Here is a 20,608-nt window from a genome sequence, read left to right as displayed (position 1 = left end):
AGAGACAAGCACGGGAGTCAGGGAGAGAGGGGATGAGAGAATAACAAACATTTTTTAATGCCCACTTATATTTATCAAAATGTGAGGAACATAGGTTGAACTTTTCCTATAATGAAGATTCTTACTGTATTTCTTAGTGTTCTTTGGGGACACTTTTATGTACATTTGACTTATTCATGAAAATAAAATGAAAAGCCAAAATAAGCAAATGGTTCTAGTAAATCATCTTTTCTCCTCCTAATATAGATATCACATTACTTTCTATACACAATTTTAATGTAGTGACTTACTAGCATAGTTCTAAATAGTCTTATTTGTAAGGCCTTTACCCCCTCTATATAAATTGTGCACAAAAAATACAGCAATAAAGCAGTTTAATCAAAGTGGAAAAATAAATGTAAGTGCAGGTAGCAAAAGAGACTGGGTTTTCCCCAGTTATTTTTTGATCAAAGCCTAATGAATCTATTTTGAGGCATTTTTACACAATAAAAGGAGGATTGCCTATCACTCAATCTACTAATTTGATTCTCTAAATGCTGGTTGTTGGTGGAAAAGTTTAGTTCTTTATGTTCTTTTCTCTAAAGTAAGCTGCCCTTACCTTCTGGCAGGCTGGGTAGGCCCCGCGAATTAGGTGTCTGTTTTCGGACACTGTTCCTGGTGAAATGCTAGGCTGGCTCTGTAGAGGGTCCCAGATGCGTGAGTCCTTTATTACTGAGCAATTGTTTCTGTGTCTGGATCTGTCAAAAATATGTCACAACTGTAAATTCAAACAAAAAGATATATGATGAAATGTACTCTATATGCATCCAGAATAATATTTTTAAGAAATATATTCTCATTTTATTATAGGGCAACTTTGATATCCTCATAAGAAACAACATGTTATCATGAATATAATCTCTGTGGAGATCAGTAGGTTGAAAAGGAGAAAATAGTTTCTGATTCCAATTCATCTTTAGATGTGGAATGACAGTGGAAAAACGTGATGTTAATGTGAATTTATTAGTTTTTTAAATAACTGTATTGTGTGGTTGTTTTATTTTTTTTCAACAGTGTGAAAGACCCGGGCGTGGGCCGCAAGCAGTGGAGAGGCCCCCTGTCGTCCACCTGCAAGCAGTGCCCCGGGGCCTATTCCAGCCCCGTTTGTGGTTCAGATGGTCATGCCTACTCTTCACAGGTAAAGAGAGTTAGAGTCATTTATGTGAATTGCACAATTCAGGTTTGTTAGTCAGTGCTCAAATGTTAGCTCTCCAATGTGGCCATCCAAATATATTTTTTTAACTTTTAAAATAATGTGAATAATTTCACTGGTTTGAAATATGATTCAATGTATATTTGTTTCTCCTATTTAACAATTTTTCAAGCTTGAAATACGGAAGCTGTGGACACTCTGAACCCTCAAATATTAAAGCCAACATTTCCTTAAAGATTTTATTTATTTATTTTTAGAGAGAGGGGAAGGGAAAGAGAAAGAGAGGGAGAGAAACATCAATGTGTGGTTGCCTCTCCTGAACCCCTAATGGGGGCCCTGTCCCGAAACCCAGGCATGGGCCTTGACTGGGAATCGAACCAGCTACCCTTTGGTTCACAGGCTGGCGCTCAATCCACTGAGCTACACCAGCAAAGCCAACAGTTTTTTAAGTGCTATTGTAGAAGAGGTCAAGAACATTACCGTACATATGATAATGTTAACAATTATTATTATTATATCAATAGAGTTAAGCTACAATCTATCAGTATCATTACTTCTTTTATCTCATGTTATTTTCTATATTACTTTATTGTAGCCTCCAAATATCTATTTTTAACAAATGAGAAAAGTAAGAAAGATGTAGCAAATTTTATGTATTTAGCTGACACTGATGGTAAGATTTAAGGTCTTTTCTGACTCAGTGCCTGTTCTCTACATTAATCTGTGCCCTTAGCAAAACAAACAAGTGAGCAAAATAGAACCAGAGACATCGAAATAAAGAACAAACTGACAGTGAGCAGAGGGGAGGGATGTAGGAGGTAATGGGGGAAAGAAGGGGAAGGGTCAAGTCCGGGAACACGTATGAAGGATCCCAGGACAAGGACAATGGTGGGGAAGGTTGATGTAGAAGGTGGGGGGTGGGTAGGGCAGAGGAAAATAATGGAGGGAAAATGAGGCCAAGTGTAACTGAACAACAATAAAAATTTAAAAAAATATGTGCCCTTATTTAAATATTTTGGAGTTTTTAAGAACGGTATCTAATAAGACATTGATAAGACAAGTTGTTTTTGTTTGTTTGCTATTGTATGACACGCGAATAAAGGCTTACAACTTCTTACTGAATCTTTGGGGACAGATATACTTGTGAATTTTGAAAACATGTATTTTAACAAAGGTATTATTATGTAAAATGTTTTAAAAGCATATTCTGTGGTGTTCCCAGTAGGACCTTACACTATAATTAAATATATTAACATCTCTTTAAGAAACTATTTGACTGTTCACATTAAATAGAATACATGAAGTCTGTAAAATAACCTTACCTCATTTCCAAAAATCTGTGGGCTATTTGAACATTTCGTTCTCTGGATACCTCTTTATGAACCATACCTTGTCTCAGTGAATGTTTCCCTACAGCTTCCACTTGCATTTCACAATTGCTAAGCTTGATTAGGAGCCCTACAATGATAAGATAGATTAATTCACTCAATAAATATATGCGTAGTACTTACTGGATGCCAAGTACAGTGTATCTTTAATTAAGCTGCCATGTGTGTATTTGCTAATGTTTTAAGATGTATATAGAGGTGTAGATACTGCTGAGAGAGAAGGGAGTATGCCACTGGTCTTCTCAAAATGACCGTGATCTTGGTGAACCTTAACTTTGCAAGATCAGAAAATTCGTGTTGTCCACACAAGGGAGAATGAATCTATCTCATATTATCACATCCCACAGGATGATGATGTGCAAACCATTATACTGCTTTATTCAATTACAACTAAGGATGCATATTATAATATCCAAACTGGTAAGTAGAGCTACATGGGAAGCAAATTGCAATGCTAATTTTATTTGATAAACATTGATAGTTGAATAAGTTACATCAACAGAGAGAGTGGCTTTATTACTGGCAGCCGGCTGAGACAGATGTATGTCTTTCTCAACATTAGAAAAGTATGTGCTGGCAGTACTGATATGTCTGTATCCAGAGGGCCTCGGTCCCTGGAGGGGCTGGCCTGAGTCTAGCACCAGCTCGTTTGGGGCTTTCTTCAGGATACTACTAATAGGTGATCAGTTCTTTCACAATTTAGTTTCAAAGTATACAAAGTTACAATCGCAAGTGACTTCCATCTGTTCAGACCATATGGAAAGCCTTGTTTGTTGGTTTTAGAGAAACATAATTGGCATACTCCTACTCAAGACTAAATACACCTATCATAAATCGATTAAGCTCCATAAATTTCCAGTTCCGTGGGGGTTTCCCCTTTGTTCTCCTTTGTATTGGGCACACTGAAGCCCAGATTACAAATCGTATGTAATCCTATTAGTCAGAAGTTATCAGAAGGTATCCAAATGAAGACTTTAGTCAAATGACTTTCTATATTTTAGGAACTACCTCATTATACAATGTGAACAATATGGAATGATTATTTTATTCGAGTTCAAACTCTGAATTTGTCAGCTTGTCTAGAACTCCTAAGCAGGGTATATAAAAATGTATACATAAAAAGACAAAGGAATAGATAAAGAACTATGGAAAAGTAGATTCACTTGAAAAAATATTGGGACTTTTGTGATTTTCACAAGAGGTATTTTTGTAACATTGATTTTTTCCTGTTAAGAAAAACAATTGACTTTTTCAAGAAGTTGTCTTAATCTTACTTTTTAAAAGAACGGATCTATTTTGAATTATTTCAAATTCAGCAATGCCAGAAAAATCAAAATGTAAGTCTGTTCAAGGTTATTTGAGAGGTAATCATTCCTGGAATTGACACAGAAGAGGAAGGTCTTTGTTTCTTTACTTGAGGCAAAGTCTGTTCTGATTGTATTGTCAAGCTTCAGTAAGAACCAGGCATTGTTCTCCGATACATCTATATTAGACTGTGGATGTATTTGTCACTGACTTGTGTAAATTGTGTACTGCATTTGCTGAGCAGAAGTCAATAAATAATATTAATGTTTTAGAACTCAGCAGGGCATCTGTAATATAAATTCCCTGTGGACAGCACATTGCATGATTTTGAACAATTTTCCATCATATTTAGCCATGCAGTGCTTGGCTACTGAACTAAATAATGGCTAATTCCTTCGGAATGAACATTGATCATAAGAAGTATCTGTGTGTGTGTGTGTGTGTGTGTGTGTGTGTGTTTCCCGGAGAGATGAATGGAAAGTTTATACTGCCGTGCCCAACTCTGGCTGCAGAGATGATACTTTGGTTGGTTGGGGATGGGGCCCTGTGAATCTGAATTGTGAAAGCTCCCCAGGTGGTTTTTCCATGTGTCTGTGATGAGAAGTGTTGTTGCACCCCTCCAAATTACTGCTTTTGAAATTTAAATATGAGGGATTTAAAAACATGAATAAGAACCATAACTTTTGAGAAAATTCCATCTTAAGTTTCAACATCGTACTATTATTGGTTAATCTTTCTTTCACTTTTTTCCCATTTTGAGGCACTCTGTTACTTTCTCTTACTAATAGTTATTGATTCTAATAGCTCTCTGTACATTTTGAAAGGTAGAACATTTCTTACACATCACCATTTTGATGTGTTGCATCTATTAGCACTTGGTGTTTAGCTGTCCTGTCTACCTTCCTTGGAGGACTTCGAGGTGAGGTCATTTCCAATTGGAAGACCGACAGACAGAAATAGATGTGTGCTGTTTCTGTTTGAACTGCGTTTCCACAAGAGCTGGGTGTCGCTCTGGCTCGGGCATGCTGCCAGCTTGATCAGATGACAACCCCAACACATCATCAGAGCCGTTGGGATAAGCTCTTCTTAAATCGCTGAGCGTTAACGGAAGTAATATGGGTTAGCTCTCTTACAAAACCTCAGATTTGAGCAGAACTCAGTAGGACATCTAGGACAAACTTCCACACAATATACGAGTCCCTGATAAGACATCAGGTGCTGTGAGATAAGCGTCTGTATTTGAGGGGAGTTCTAATCATCAGAAAAGCTTTCCTCTGCTTACATTGATTGGACTTGAAACATGCCCTATTTCTACCCTCCGTGGCCATATTGATGCACAAAATACATATTCTATTGTCTTCAGTTATTGGAAAATGTGAATTTCTAAGTTTTCCATTTCAAATGTAACAAGAAGCTAAAATACATTTGCGAAGCAGCCTAAGGGACTGAATATTATTTAACTTCTGTCGAACTGTATTCCAATTTTTTACATTCTTTTCACACACACTTATTTAGATACAAACTTTTTTTGTATAGCTCACCTTCATTGAGTCCAAACCATGCAATGTTGTTCCTGGAAACCCAGCCATTTACTTTGCCCTAATGTTTGGTCACATTAAGCCATATTTAATTACATTGTAGTTATGATATTATTGTTGAACTTATTTTTAAAGACCGAAAAGTAGAGTGGTGGTAAGGATGAAACCCATCTGCCAGACGTGAAGTTGGGAGTTATTTCTTAGCTGTACGTGTGTGGCAGGTTATATCCATTGTTTCTGTGGAGGTTGATGGAGGGATAACATTCAGTGTAATTTTTTGTTTTCAACCAAACAATACTAATTCAGGAGAAATTAATTAATATGCTGCTATCCTGAAAATATTATGTTTTGGTTAAAAATCATTACCAAGTAAATGTGAAATGTGATTTTTTTCATTTGAATTTTAAAAATTAGAAATAATCACTGAGTTATCATAATGTTTAAATATTTCCTAAGAAAATACTGAGTAAAAATAAATTCTAATTATTTTGATCCTTAATCCTGGATTTATTTTTCCTCAGGACATTTGGTATGTATGGAATATAACACACAGAGTGATTTAGTGATTTTTTTTTTGTAATTTACGAATTCATTATTAGTGTATTCACATTGCACACAGGTAAGGAAATAATAATGTATAGCCATGCATGCTTTTTGCTCTTCAAAAAGGAAAAGGAAAAAATAAGAAAATTATGTTTAAACATAAAAACTATGTGCCATTTCTATAAAAGGATTCTTACAACAAAGTAACTATAACAGTTAGACTTTTTATGTTCCCACCTTCGGGCCACATGGGCTGCTGTCAGGAAACTCAGTGGGCAGGGTGATAGAATTTCATGTTAATTAGACAAGAGATTCCAGGTGGCTGAACGGGAATTGAGTTTGAATTCCCCAAGCCCCCTCTGGATAGGCGGTCACTCTGGAGAATACAGCAGCCAGACCAGCTGCAATCGCTGTTAGGGGAAGGAAGGAAACATCCTGAATGGTTAATATAGGTACCTCCAGGCTCTTTTCATCCTGTTAGTTACCCAGGAACCCACTTAGAGGGGATGTTCCCGTTGGGCTGGGGTGGGGGGAAAAGGCAGAAAACAGTACTTGAACAACAATAAAAAAAAAGAAAGAAAGAAAGAAAGAAAGAAAGGAAGAAAGGTCCTGTTGGCTTACCTTTTGCAAGGGAAATCCTACCTGAATCCTAGCCATTGAATTCCATGCCACCTTCCCAACAGAACCAGACATAATGATAACTTGGGTACCTGAATTCAACAGAGTCGTAAAAGGATACATTTGGAATTGGTTACAAATTTATCTTTGTGTGCATGCTTTTCCTAGGATAGATTTTGTTTACAATATTTAGTAAATTGTTAACATCTGAAAGATAAACTTGTGTTTGCATCTCCTATCTCAATACCCTCATTGTTTTTCCTCTTTGTAGTCACCCTTTCTATATAAACTCACCTTTAATGATACGTTTTAACCTCCCCAGTTCCTTACTACAGCCGACACTGCAGGAGTCTTCCTTCCCAAATGTGTGTTGCTATAAGAATAGCACATGTTTTCAAGTAGACTTTGACATTTCTTAAGCATAATAAACAAGGCATTTCCTCAAGCGTTAGTTTACTAGAACAGCTAATAAGAAAGTTTAAGTATGTAAGCTCCATAGACATTGAAATGTACACACATGCTGTCACACTTTAGTATTTTGACGTTTGTGTGACAATTGTTAATGTCGTTCGCTGCATTGAGGTCTTTAAAGTCTTTTATCTTGTTACCTAAATTTAACCTTCTGTTCTGAATCTTTCATCCCCTTGTATGTAATTTTAAAATGCATCTCTCTTTACTGACTCCCATTCTTTTTTAAACCATTCACTCCCATTTATATCTGAAAGAATAAGTTCTTCTCAATGGCATCCTCATTTTCAGGAGTACTTAGTGCCACGTCCCTCTATTGTCATCCATGTCCAAGTTATTTTTAACCACTCTTACACTTTTTTGGAAAGATTTATCTGTCAAAGCCTATAAACTAAGAAAAACTAAGAAAAACAATGAAAATATAAAATAAATAGTAAGTTAAATGATTTTATATATACATTTTATCAATCATCAAGCAACATGTCTTTATAGGTTGTATTTTAATTGACTCTATTACCGATGATTGAAACAGCAATGGTCTAAAATAATTTAAGCAAGAATTTTGTCTAAACAAAATTCAATGAATGTATGAGAATAAAATGATAGTAAAATAAGTATACTATGCCAATGATCATTAAATGTTTAAATTTATTATCAGATTTTGAAGCCCAGGGTAATCTATTTAGAATAATGGCCATCAAATAGGAAAATATATACATTTGTGAACGCTGAATTATGCACAGAAATCACAAAATAAGAGGCATCTGACTACAGCTGATCTTACATACGCACACACTCACAGTCTCAACTGAGGCAAAAGAATGTACACTGCTGACATTCAGGACAACCTTGGGCTGAACTGAGTTCAAGGCAGAAGGTAAGGCAGTGACTTCATGGGCTTCCGTGAACACACTCTGATACTCTTCAAAGGGAAACTATTCAAAGTGATCACCGCGTGCAGTTCTGAGTCCACAATCTGTGAGTCAGGTTGTTTCTCCCTGGCACGTTCTGATGCTGCCCTGCAGCACAGTGTGAGGTCTGCCCCAAATGGGAAGCTTACGTTGGGTATGTTGATATCTGTTTAATTTTGGAAGAAAAATAAAAGTTTAGTTATAATAGTTAATGTTTGAAAAAATGGAGATAATCTGATCCAGAGAACATGCTAGGTCTAAAGTAATGTGTTCAGGGTTAAGTATTTTTTTTTTCCTGAGAGTTCTTGGTCGAGTAATCTAGTCGTTAACAGGAGCAATATTTTAACCACTTCATGACCACATAACAAAGACTGTAAACTTACTACAAGTTCACGGTGGATTGACATGTCCTTACTGACCTCACCCCATCTCAGCTGAGTAAGCTCAAGTAGGCCCTCACAATTTCCAGTTTCCAGATGCTGACTTGAATGCCTGGCATACCACTGAGCCTCAGAGATGGCTTAAATTAGGGACTCATATTTTCAGGATTCCCTTGGTCTTTTTCTTATTTTGAGTGAATGATCTAATGAAGAATGTAGGAAAATAACTCAGCCTCACGTCACATGGATTTTCACCTACGGTGAGGGCGAAGGGATGTAACATTTTGTGGTGCAAAAGGAAGGTTCCCAAAATAAAGTTCTGGTGAGAAGTTACCCAAAATAAACAGGGTGTTACTCCTTAATGAAAAGTAGAATGGAACAGAGCAAAACAATGGCATAGCGTCCGCTTTAGTGCATAGTTTGTTAAAGGTGGTTGCTCGGGTTAAGTCCCTGCTTGTGTAAGTTCACTGCAAGTCTGATGGCTGAGTGTAGACAGCAAATTCTTGTGAATGAGGGAATGGTTTTGTGGAAAAATTGTGGTTTACTTGGTAAATTATTTGCTTAATAACATTACACACAACTAATAATCAACTTTTTAGCAAAAAACTCCCATTTTAATAGATCAGCAACTCATGTATTTTTGTTATTCAAGTATTTTTTTGACTTTCATTTTCTTTGAATAAAAATAACACTGCTGAAAACCAGCCACATTTAAAATGTAAATGAGTATAGCATAACACCTTTGAAGGGAGCTAACATTTTCACATTTCAAAATTTTATATTAGCTATAATTAATACTGACTTTTGGCTTTATCTCCTCATGTGCCACTTACAATTGCTTCTGAACTTTTCATAAATTATGTCATGAGTCAGAATTTTCTGATGACCAGACATGATTTTGAAATATTTAGTTACAGGGAAGAGTGTTAAATTTGAAGTCTCGAAGATATTTTTTATAACTAATTTGGCTTTCATTAAAGCATTCACAATTTCCTAACCATTTCTACTTTTGATAAGCTATAGACAATTTTTAATTACATTTAAAATTTATTATGATTTTACATGACAAGGTCACTTTTTAAAATTATTGAAATATTGAATAATGAACAATAATGACACTTTTGAAATAGCTTGATCTAATGAACAATAATGATACTTTTGAAATAGCTTGATCTTCTGAAAAGCCCCACTAAGCTGCTACAAATATATTCCAAATGAAATAATATTTAATCATTTGTTGTAGGGCTAGTGAAGAATTTTGCCAGAGAGAGTTATGTGACTAGGGGAAAAAACGTTGTACAGATGTGAGTAATCTGGTTAGTCATTTGGTGTATTCCGTGCTTCTTGGTATCAGCTGAAGCTGAATTAAATTATTCACTGGTGCATTTGTCAATAGGAGCCAGAAAGTCTGCCCTATTTAATTTTAAAATAATTTGTCCTGACTAAATTATGGTGGTAGCCACTAAGAAATCACATTACTTCAGAATTAGCAAGATCAATTGCTTTTAGGGTAGGAAGATAATTATTGCCGCTTTAAAATATGGAGTAATTTTACATTTTTAAAAATCATGACAAATGTATAATTATAAAATATTATCTTAAGAATGATTTATGAATACTCAGGCTTAAAATACTAACAAAGAGTAATGTTTACAAAGGAAATCAAACCAAAACAAAACTAAGCTTAAAAAATCTTTATGTGCCATAGTAATTTTGATTATTTGCTTTTATATTCATTCAGCTTTTGATAACATTTACTGAGGAGAGCCTGGCTCTTGGTTGCTACTGCTGTTTGATTCTTAAAACTCAGTAGATTAGGTGTTGTCATTATTCCTATGGGAAAACTGATGCTGAGAATGTTTAAGAAACTAGCCCTGAAGGTCGCACTTAAGAAGTGAGGGGGTTTGGGCTGGGATGGGGTGGAGGGATGGGGAGAAAAGGCACACAACTGTAATTGAATAACAATTAAAAAATTTATTAAAAAAAAAAAAGAAGTGGTCCTGTTAGGATTTGAGTTCAGGTGTAACGCTCTTTGTTCTATTCCATTCATTTATCCTTTCCCATAGCACATGTAATAGATTCGCAAGTGTACTATTGTCTCTTTCTTGACTTTCTGCTGTTATAACTCAGTATAATTGAATTGATATTTTTTTCTTTTCTTACACAGTGCAAACTAGAATATCAGGCATGTATCTTAGGAAAACAGATCTCAGTCAGATGTGAAGGCCGTTGCCCATGTCCTTCAGATAAGTCAGCAAGCACAAGTAGAAATGTTAAGAGAGGTGAGTGATGAAAACTTACTTATATTTTTATACTGGTTTCTATTAGCATGTTTTGCAGTACATGTTGTCATTATCTACATAATGAAACTTCATTGATACATGTCCCGAGCAGTAATTATATTGTAAGTGAAGTTTTCATTTGCTTTAGCTTCAATTGTTGTAGCAGATAATGCTTTTCTATAGATTTCCATTTGTCTTAATTGTATAGCTAGATGCTTTTTCCTACATGCTCACCATGTAGAAGAACTCGAAAGCAATGCCTTCTATGAAATATTGTGTCTGAAATGTGTTTTGCGTCCATTTTTCTTTTTCCTTTTGTAGTCAACAACTGTTTAGTGGTAACATAAGTGGTAATAATTTAGTTCACTGTGGAATTGGTCAATTAGCAGTAATCTTTTAAATTCAAGATTTCTACCCCATATAGAGTGTGCATGTGTATATAAAATTTCCTACTGAATAATTTAATAAAGTAAGCATTCTCCTGATTAGATCTAGTATTGTTAAATCTTTATTTTTATTGGTTTGAAGCTTAATAAATTAATGAAATATATTGAACTTGATATGTGTTATAGTACATAATTTGACTTTTCATTGATTGTTGTGGTTGGCATGGTATTATTTTTATATTTAATATATTGTTTATGCTTTAAAAAATATCTCCATGGCTGCTAGTTTCACTTCTTGGCAGCTATAGATAAACAAGGAAATGTAAAGAATTTTTTTAAGTCAATTGCAATAAAGAGCAATGTGAAGACTAATTTAGACAACATTAATATCCATATTTATCATATGTTTTATAACCATCTGAACTGTGCAATTTAACAATAATTATCATTGGGTCTTAGTGTAAAGAATTTCATTTTTTCTAAAAAATTTGAATAACATATGCAGGTAAGAAAATATGAAGTTTATTTAATGAAAACTATATATTTTCTTAAACATGGTATGCTTGATATTCCATATTACAGTCCCTTCATGAATGTTTTCTTACAGATATAACTTATAAACTTCATTTATGCCATTTATACAGGTTCTGGCAGAAGTAATGCATGCATGAGTGTGGTTGATAGGGTAATAATATGGGTATAATAATTTATAGTTTTAATTTGAACATTTCACCTAAAATATCATATGATTTTCTTGAGTGTAATATTGTTACATTACAGAATTCCATGCTTACGATTTTGTAATAAAATGTTTTGTAATAAAAAGGGGCATTATTTATGCTGTGCCCTATATTTGCCTTTACTCATTAAGCAATAGTTAAGATAAAACTTAGAATCTAAAAGCTATGTCATAGCATTGCTTTTAGAAAAGCAACTAGTTGATTGTATTATTCAAAAATAAATTGATTTGCAAAGTAATTGTAAGCTAGTGTTCAAACATTAGGCAACATGCAGAAAGACACCAACTGGTAGAAGAAAGCTCTCTTCCCAAAGCCTCCTTGTTCTTGCCTCGCCCTAGCCCAGTCAATTTCAGAGATTTCTTCTGGACTCCACACCCCCGTCTCCCAATCCAATCACTCTTGCATAGCTCAAATGAGGATGTTGAGGCATGACCTTGAATATATTAATCAGCCCCCTTATAATTAAGAGTAATTACAGTTTTAACTGAAGTACCTCAATATCCCTTGCATTCCTCAGCCTCACTCCCTATTTACATAATTGAACGCATTTTCCTCTGCAAATCACTTTAGTTCTAAAGTAAATCCTATCTTGGTGTTCAATGTCCATATCTTATTATTTTCATTAGAGGCTATTGAAAACATTTGAGTAGGAGTAATCATAATAAGTGTATACCTATAATACATCACAAGCCTTCAGTAAGAATTCTTGATTTTAAAGTCACTTTTGAATGAGAAAGTATGTTTGACATGGTACTAATTTGTTATAAGCTCCCACAAACTAAAAAAGAACTCAGTATGCCTTTTATGTGGAAGGTAATACATCCCCAAATAGGATCTCTCGTGAATAAGCAATAATTATATTTCATGTTGCTCAAAGTTTCTGTACAATGTTTACATTAATATGTCAAGAAGGAAACTTCTCTTAAAGTCATATCATCAGGGTATAAAGATCATTCGTGTCTAATTGTGCGTAGAAAGAGAGACAAGAAGAATTTAAACGAATCCTGCTCTGATGAATTGTCAGGGCAAAAGAAGCACAGAATTCTGCTAGCTCCTGTGGTAAGGCAGTACAAAAAACTGTGAATGTCATTTGTACACAGTGCCAAAGGCCAACAGAGAAGGGAAATGCAAAACTTAGTTCCGTATCATTCCTAATCTTTCAATGGCCACTTTCATTACAAGCGTGCTGTCAGTAGACTATGTAATGCAGGAATTTGATTTGATGGCATCTCTGTTCTAGAAAAAGTGAGGCAAACTACCAAAAATGAAATATTTCTTGAATCTTTCTGACTTCCTACATTTGATGTCAAATTGACACCATAGTAAGTTTTGACTATGTTAAAAGATGAATGAATTCTTTAAAGCATCTTGAAATATATGAAAACTAATAAAAGTATATTTTTCTTTATACAGTAGGATAAAAAAGTTTTCCTCTATTCTCTCCATGTATTCAGTAATAGGTGTGTATAAATTAATCCAAATATATACATACAAGTAACCCAAATAAAAATAGGTAGTTTACATATTTTAAATTCTAGATTCTGACTTTACCTAAGTAGATGAGCGTACCCTCTTTAATCAGTAAACTAATTATACAGTTTTGTTCTTTTGTAACTCATAAAATCAAGATTACAAATGCCAGTGCTTCTAGGTCCCTTTAGTGTATTCTTTCCATTAAAAAAAATGTTTGATCAGAAATACAGAATGATCAGTTGGATAGTTAATCAACTTCATTCAAAGACTATTGACAATTTAGCTGATGTTTAAAGCCCCCCATATATTTTATACAGTCAGGTTAATATGAGATTCATTGTTGTGAACATGGACTATGAACAGAGCTTTTCCCACAGGTTTTGTATATTCTTTTGTTATGTTATTTTTTGATGGCAAAGTTATACCCCAAGACTGATTCTGTCTTTGCCAGCAATTTATTTAGCACAGGTTCACTGTGGGAATTATAATCACAAGCCAATAACATACAGCATAATTTTTCTTAATAAGCCAATAAAGAAAACATATATTCTACACATATGACAGATTTAAACATAGTCATTCCAGGCAAGAGGTGATAAAGAAATAAAGTCCAAATTTAACAAATGTGTACCTTTTTATACAAGTTCAGTTTCTTGGGAGTGATGACTTCACCAACCACAAGCTGACTTCAGCTGTCAGCCCAAAACGAAAGTCCCTGGTTGCTAGAGCACACTGCCTAGGGAGAGGAAGGTGACCGTGTTGGGGGACAGGATAGGCTGTTTGAGGATATCACTCCAGGGGTGGTTATGTGGCTTAGTGCCCCTGCCAACCAGAGAGTCACCTTGGCCAGGGCAGGAGCAGGTATCTCAAGGCCTTCAGAGAGCTATGTAGGTAGCAAAGTGTGCTGTGCCCGGGCTGAAACTCAAATAGTCCTCACAAACTCTCAGGATCTGTGGTCTAAATGTCCCGTTGTTATAGTTGCTTCTCCATGTGTCCTTATGAGTAAGTCCCCTTTGAGGACTCAGCAGCTGGACTGCTGGGTGCTTGTAAACTTTGACAGATGAGATGGTAACATCCTGACACAGCTTCATTCCCACATCAAAGCAACTAATAAAAACCAGTTTTTTTCTTTGTTATAATCAAGTGAATTAAAACAGCTTCACGTAAATCATAAACAAGTGGATTCAAAATCATGTTAAACCAATACACTATATACAGGGGTAGGCAGAGGTAGGTTTGTAGCTGTGAGTATGCGGAACACCCAGTTGTTAGTTATTATGAATTATTGTATTACAACTGTAAACCTACTTTTGCCAACGCCTGTGTATCCTCATACATATGAATTGTAATTCTAAATCTAGAAGGGAATTTCAGGACCAGAGATGAAGAACATGGGAAAAGATTTATATAAATAGAAAGTATTTATTTGGCACTTCGTAAATGCAAACTCAAAGGCATCTACCGTAGATATATCTTAAATGGCCTACTCAGCAGTGGTTCATGGTCACAGCAAACGTTTGACCTCTGATACATTGTAAATGCTCCATTAGGTTTTTCATTTGAGTAGTTAGATTCAGAAGACTCTTTCAGTTGGCATTTTTTATTACAAATTTGAGTATAATAGGGACCAAAATATTTTTCTTACTGTTTTTTTGTAACTATTTTGGTTTTATATGTCTAATTTCTTAAATTTTTTTAATGAATTTATAATTATATAACTTTAATAGTTTACCCTTACCCTAAAATATATCTAAACACACACACTTGCCGAACTGAAAAGGCTGACTTTGAACAGAGATAGTCATAGAAATGGAAGAGAACTTATAAAATATTTGAACATTATCAAAAGGATTTTAAAAAGTACTTTTGAGGATGTTGAGAAAAGATAACCCCTGCATACTATTGGTGGGAAAGTAAATTGGGATGGCATTTATGGAAAAACATGGAAGTGTCTCACAAAACTGAGAATGGACCTGCTGTATGATCCAGCGATCCCCCGTCTGGATACACACCCACAGGAAGTGAGACCAGAGTCTCCGTGCTCATGCTCTGTGCTCTCGCGCTCGTTGAAGCCTGGTTCACACTAGACAAGGTATGGAAGCAACCTAAGTGTCTGTTGACAGATAAACAGATAAAGAAATATCACACACACACAGGAATGTTATGCAGTCTTAAGAAGATCTTGCCATTTGCAACAACGTGAACAAAACTGAAAGATATTAGGCTAAATGAATTAGCCAAAAAAGAAAAAAAAAAAAACCCTGCATGATCTTGATCTCTCTTGTATGTGAAATCTTGAAAAACTGACTCTATAGAAGCGGAGAGCAGAGCAGTGTTTACCATGGACATGGGGGTGGAGGGTGTGGGAAGGTGGTGGTTGATGGGCACAGAGTTGCAGTTATGTGAATACTAGAAATTGAATACTAGAAATTTGCTAAGAGGATAGATTTCAGGTTTTATCACCACACACCCCAAAAGGTAATTTGTGTGAACATTGTGTATGTTATTTAGCTGGACTGTAGTAATTTTACCATGTGTAAGTATATCAAATAATCATGTTGTATAGCTTTACATACAATTTTTATTTAAGCAATAAATAAAGTTTTTAACAGGTAAGTCTAGGTAAGAGAAACAGAAGAGATAAAGACAGTGAAACTCTGAAAGCAGTATAGGCCTGGGGCATATTCAAGAAAAGCACCCATTCTGCCTGTGCTGGTGTGCAAAGCACCACTGAGAGGCATATGGTGCCAACTGGTCATTACCGAAAGATGAAATCTTCGAACATAATTCCAGGCACATGACAAAGTTGAAGTGTTTTAGCAGACAGCATTTCCAAAACAGTTTTTTTTTAATAAATTCAATCTTTACTACCTTTTTCCCATTACCATTTAGCCTCCTTATACACCCCTCCCTCCAGCAATCACCCACTCTTGCCCATGTCCCTGAGTCCTTTTTCCTTTTTCCTCAATCCCTCCACCCCTAATCTACCCTCCCCAGCTGTCATCCTGCTCTCCATCTATGAGTTCCTCCCCATTTTCATTGTTAGTTCAGTTTGTCCATTAGATTCCAATATGAATGAAATCATATGGTATTTGTCTGTCTCTGACTGGCTTATTTCACTTGGTATAATGTTCTCCAGGTCCATCCATACTATTGCAAAGGGTACATTTATCTTCTTTTTTATCACCAAGTGGTATACTATTGTGTAAATGCCCCATAGTTGTTTTATCCACTCATATACTGATGGACACTTGGGCTGCTTCCATATCTTGGTGATTGTAAATAATGCTGCAGTGAACATAATGGACTTATGTTCTTTTGAATCAGCATTTTGGGTTCCTTTGGATATATTCCCAGAAATGGGAAAGCTGGGTCAAAAGGCAGACCTGTGTTATTGCGCTACAAAGGTTACGTTTTTTTTGGTTTGAGTGGGGCAGGTTATTTGCAATTAGAAGGCTAATTTTTTCACTTCAGAAAGAAGGCAATCATTCCCCAGGAAAGGTAGTAATTTCAGTGTGGAAATAAGAGGAGAGATTGCACTTGGATAATATTGCTCAGATGGAGTTTACAGGGCTGGAAATTTCATTGGATATGATGAACAAGGGAAAGCAATTCATTAAAGGTCATTATAAATTTAGTAATCTGGGTAATTCATAGATTGCTAACAAAAAATACCCGCCTATTTTTCTGGGTCTGTTGTTCAGAGTTTTCAGCATATCCTCACCATTCAAGTTTCTTTTTACCAGAAGCTGAGAATCATGTGACTCCTCCCATTTCCTTTTATGATTTTTCTTACAGGAGTGTGAGAATTAAATAGATGCTCAATCATAGTACCTCCATTAGTCTGCATACTAGATTTGCTCGCTCCTAATCTTGATTGTGTGTGTGTGTTAACTGTTTTACAGAATTTTGTCTTGTTCTCTGTGTGGTGATCCTGTGGGGTGACATATGGTATTGGCTAAGAGTGTGGATTTTAGAATCCCAGTTCTGCACTGGCTTTGCGTCCTTCGGCAGTGTACTTATGGGTGTGAGTCTCTGTTTCTTCACCTGGATAACGTAAAATAGATAAATCATAAAATTTATGAATACAGTTCCTCAAATTAAACCAGTTTTGCATTCTATATAATTTAATTGATGATACTTGTAAAATACTGGTGAATTCTAATAAATTATAGAATTTTCCCATACATCAAATATCACTTATAATTTTTTGTATATGTTTATGTATCAGGATGGGGCACAAAAGTTGGGAAGCTTTCATCTTTCCTTATCGTCAGTGGTATTTATGGACTTTGAAAATTATCTGGACATCTAGAGTCTGAAACAACTCAGCAGTACAATTCTGTGACATAGGAGATATTATTACTGGTTAATTTCTTGATGTATCTTTCATAGACACTAATCTTTGTTGTGTGTATGTTTGTGTGTATAATTTCTTGATAAAATTATTTTAATTTATGCTTTCTAAACTAAATGTCTATTTATTTAGTTATTAAATATATTAACCTAAGTTGTACATTTTAAGATTTTTGTAACTGAGAAACCATTTAGGTGATTTAAGATTTTTTAAAAAGATTTTATTTATTAATTTTTTAGAGAGAGGGGAAGGGAAGGAGAAAGAGAGGGAGATAAATATCAATGTGTGGTTACCTCTTGTGTGCCCCCTACTGGGGACCTGGCCTGCAACCCAAGCATATGTCCTGACTTGGAATTGAACTGGCAACCCTTTGGTTCCCAGCCCATGTTTAAGATTTTTAATAAAGTGATCCTGCCAGTAAGTGGAAGTTTGACCTTGAAAAAATAGCAAAGCACTCAAATTTTCAGTCTCCTATTTGTAATGTAGTTAAAATAAATCCACTGGGTTTGAAGATGAAATTGAAGCAGATAAAATGTCCTTATTCCTCAAGGATCTCTATTTTTCAAGGGTGTGGCATTTCCCCCACTCGGAAGCTAACAAGTTAGCCTACATGGTTTCATAGGTGCTCACAGCAGACAGGCAATGCCTAGATCACAGACAAAGGATTTGATTCCTCACAGCACAAGGTTCATGTTCACATTTGTTCCCCTTGACTAGTCCCAGAAGAGTGATGTAGAATGTATGCTGTGCACACAGTGGGTTTCAGTCCCAGCTGAAAAACACCCAAGGTTATGAAACCCCCTGTCATAAGGAGGCTGAGAACAACCATGTCTCACTTGTGCCCCAGAGGAATACCTCCCCTTGGTCTTCCTGGAGAGCATCATATCCATGCTCTGCTCCGTGGATAGATACTGTTTCGACCCCCCAAGTCCATTGGCTCTAGAAATATCTTTAAAATAGTGCAAGAGCACTAGTGCAAGAACAAAAGTTTTTACCATTTGTGTTGATGCAAAACACACTTGTGAAGAATCATCTCTCAACAATTGTGAGAAATCTTCCCTGCTTCCTAGTTCAACTTGCTGTTGAGCTCTTTGATTCTACATGACCTTGTTCTTCTTTCTTTCTAAACCTGTACCTGTTGCCTCTCCTGAGTTCTGGTACCTCCCCCAACTACCAACCTGCTCCTTATGTCTCCTGCAGTGTCTTGGTTATAGATGATAATCGTAAAATAATTGTTAAAGTTAAATGAATTTGTATTTATGAATTTGTTGCTTGGCAATCTAAATAATATGTGGTAGCAGTGAATCTTAGAGAAGGGAACATTAAAGTTTTCTATACCATAATTTTCAAAGTATAGCAAATGTCCCCTGTAGATACTTTGGTTGAAAACTTACTGTTTCAATGAAGATTTAGTGGTAAAAAAAATTATTAGTGCATCAAGCTCTTCATTTTAAGGTAATTGCTGAGTTTGAACTAATTTTGAAAAGTGAAATGTGATTTTATACAGAAACATTTACTGAATAAATAGTATAAGAGGAAGAACTTAGAATCTAGAATCTTGGTTTGATTCCTATTCTGTTATTTAGTTACAGTTATGTGCTATGAACACCCAGTAAATTGTTACCATTATTGCTTTAAACAGACAATTATGTACTGGGAATAAATGGCTTCAGTTTTTGTCTGAGAGACACTCACAGTTATGTAGTAGTTTGCAGATAACTAATTTATTTTCTTAAAATAGTAACTGAAAATACAAATAAGGCTGTTTAATTTATCAAATATTAATTTTAAAGTGTCATCTACTTAAACAAATAAACTATACCATATGCGTATACATATACTAAATTTTGAAGTGGACTTTATAAAAAATTGTGTGTTTATTTTGACATTTTTACAATTCAGTCACCTACAAAGTAGCCTCCATTCGATGCAATACGTCTATCAAGATGTTTTTTCCACTGCTGAGAACAGTTTTTGAACTCTTTGATTTTGAGACCATGCAGTGCTTCTGCCATTTTTTGTTTCACCTCTTCCACATCAGCAAAATGTTTCTCTTTGAGGACTTTTTTCACCTGGGGAAACAAAAAAGTTGCCCAGAGTGAGATCGGATGAATAGGAAGGGTGAGGTGTGGGGGTCATGCTGTTTTTGGTCCACACCTGCTGAATTTGTGTTTAAATTATTCAGCACGGCATGGGCAGGTGTGCTCGTAAATCACCCATCATGAAATGGGCAAATGTGTTGAGATGTCAAAAAAATTCACTGAAGCTGAATGCAGCCTCTCACAACACCACGAGCTGGTCCACTGATACAGATGGGTTCTTAGAACGCTAACCTAGCAGGGGGAGCCTGTACTACAGGGGTCCCACATCTGGAAGATAATTCTGTTTTTTGGGGTGTCCCTCCATATGTGTATGTATATATTTGACAGTTAAGGAAATCTTTGCTTTAACAGGAAGCTCTTCTCAACTGTAGTTATTCCTTTCACAGATTAATCTGTGGCACTTATGATTGTTGATTTTATTAAAACATTGTAATGCTTTTTATGCTCTATTTTTTTATTCCATGCCTACTACTAATATTTTGGAACCATGCCTAATTATATTCATTTTACTAATATTTACTGTAAATATTAGCAAATAGTGTACATTTGCTTAATCATTAAAATCAGTAAGCAGTTTTCTTTACCTTTAACTAACGATTTTACCTTTAATGTAGTTAATCAATAATCACTGCCTGCCAAATGCCATTTTGAAAATCGTGACACTTCACTCTCGACATGCATGCATACTAACCATTCATCTTCACAGCTGCCTTCTGTACTGTTTTGGGACAAACTTCTCCATTATACCCATTAATTTAAATAACATTTCCTTTTCCCCACTGGTGTTAAACTTTTCTGCCTCTTTCTCATGCATATTAAAGCCTTAAGGACTAGAGACAGGAAAATTTTATTGTCATTATAGTTATTATTATTGTGATCTCCATCCAGAATGTCAAAGGCCAGGCAATTTAAAATAGAAGTGTAG

General features: G+C 35.4%; 1 protein-coding gene across 3 annotated transcripts in view; it reads left to right on the top strand.

Annotated features, from left to right (window-relative positions):
- SPOCK3 (SPARC (osteonectin), cwcv and kazal like domains proteoglycan 3) overlaps positions 1-20,608 on the top strand; it is a 292,271-nt gene that overhangs the window by 204,686 nt on the left and 66,977 nt on the right. For all 3 annotated transcript variants that reach the window (XM_053911986.2, XM_053911985.2, XM_053911984.2), the window contains exons 5-6: positions 1,054-1,177; positions 10,511-10,625. In XM_053911986.2, coding sequence (XP_053767961.1) covers positions 1,054-1,177; positions 10,511-10,625 — 239 coding nt within the window. The remainder of the gene's footprint in view (positions 1-1,053; positions 1,178-10,510; positions 10,626-20,608) is intronic.

Source organism: Desmodus rotundus, chromosome 9 (genome assembly GCF_022682495.2).
Source record: "Desmodus rotundus isolate HL8 chromosome 9, HLdesRot8A.1, whole genome shotgun sequence".
NCBI classification, from domain to species: Eukaryota; Metazoa; Chordata; class Mammalia; order Chiroptera; family Phyllostomidae; genus Desmodus; species Desmodus rotundus.
This window is presented reverse-complemented; position numbering and strand designations above follow the sequence as displayed.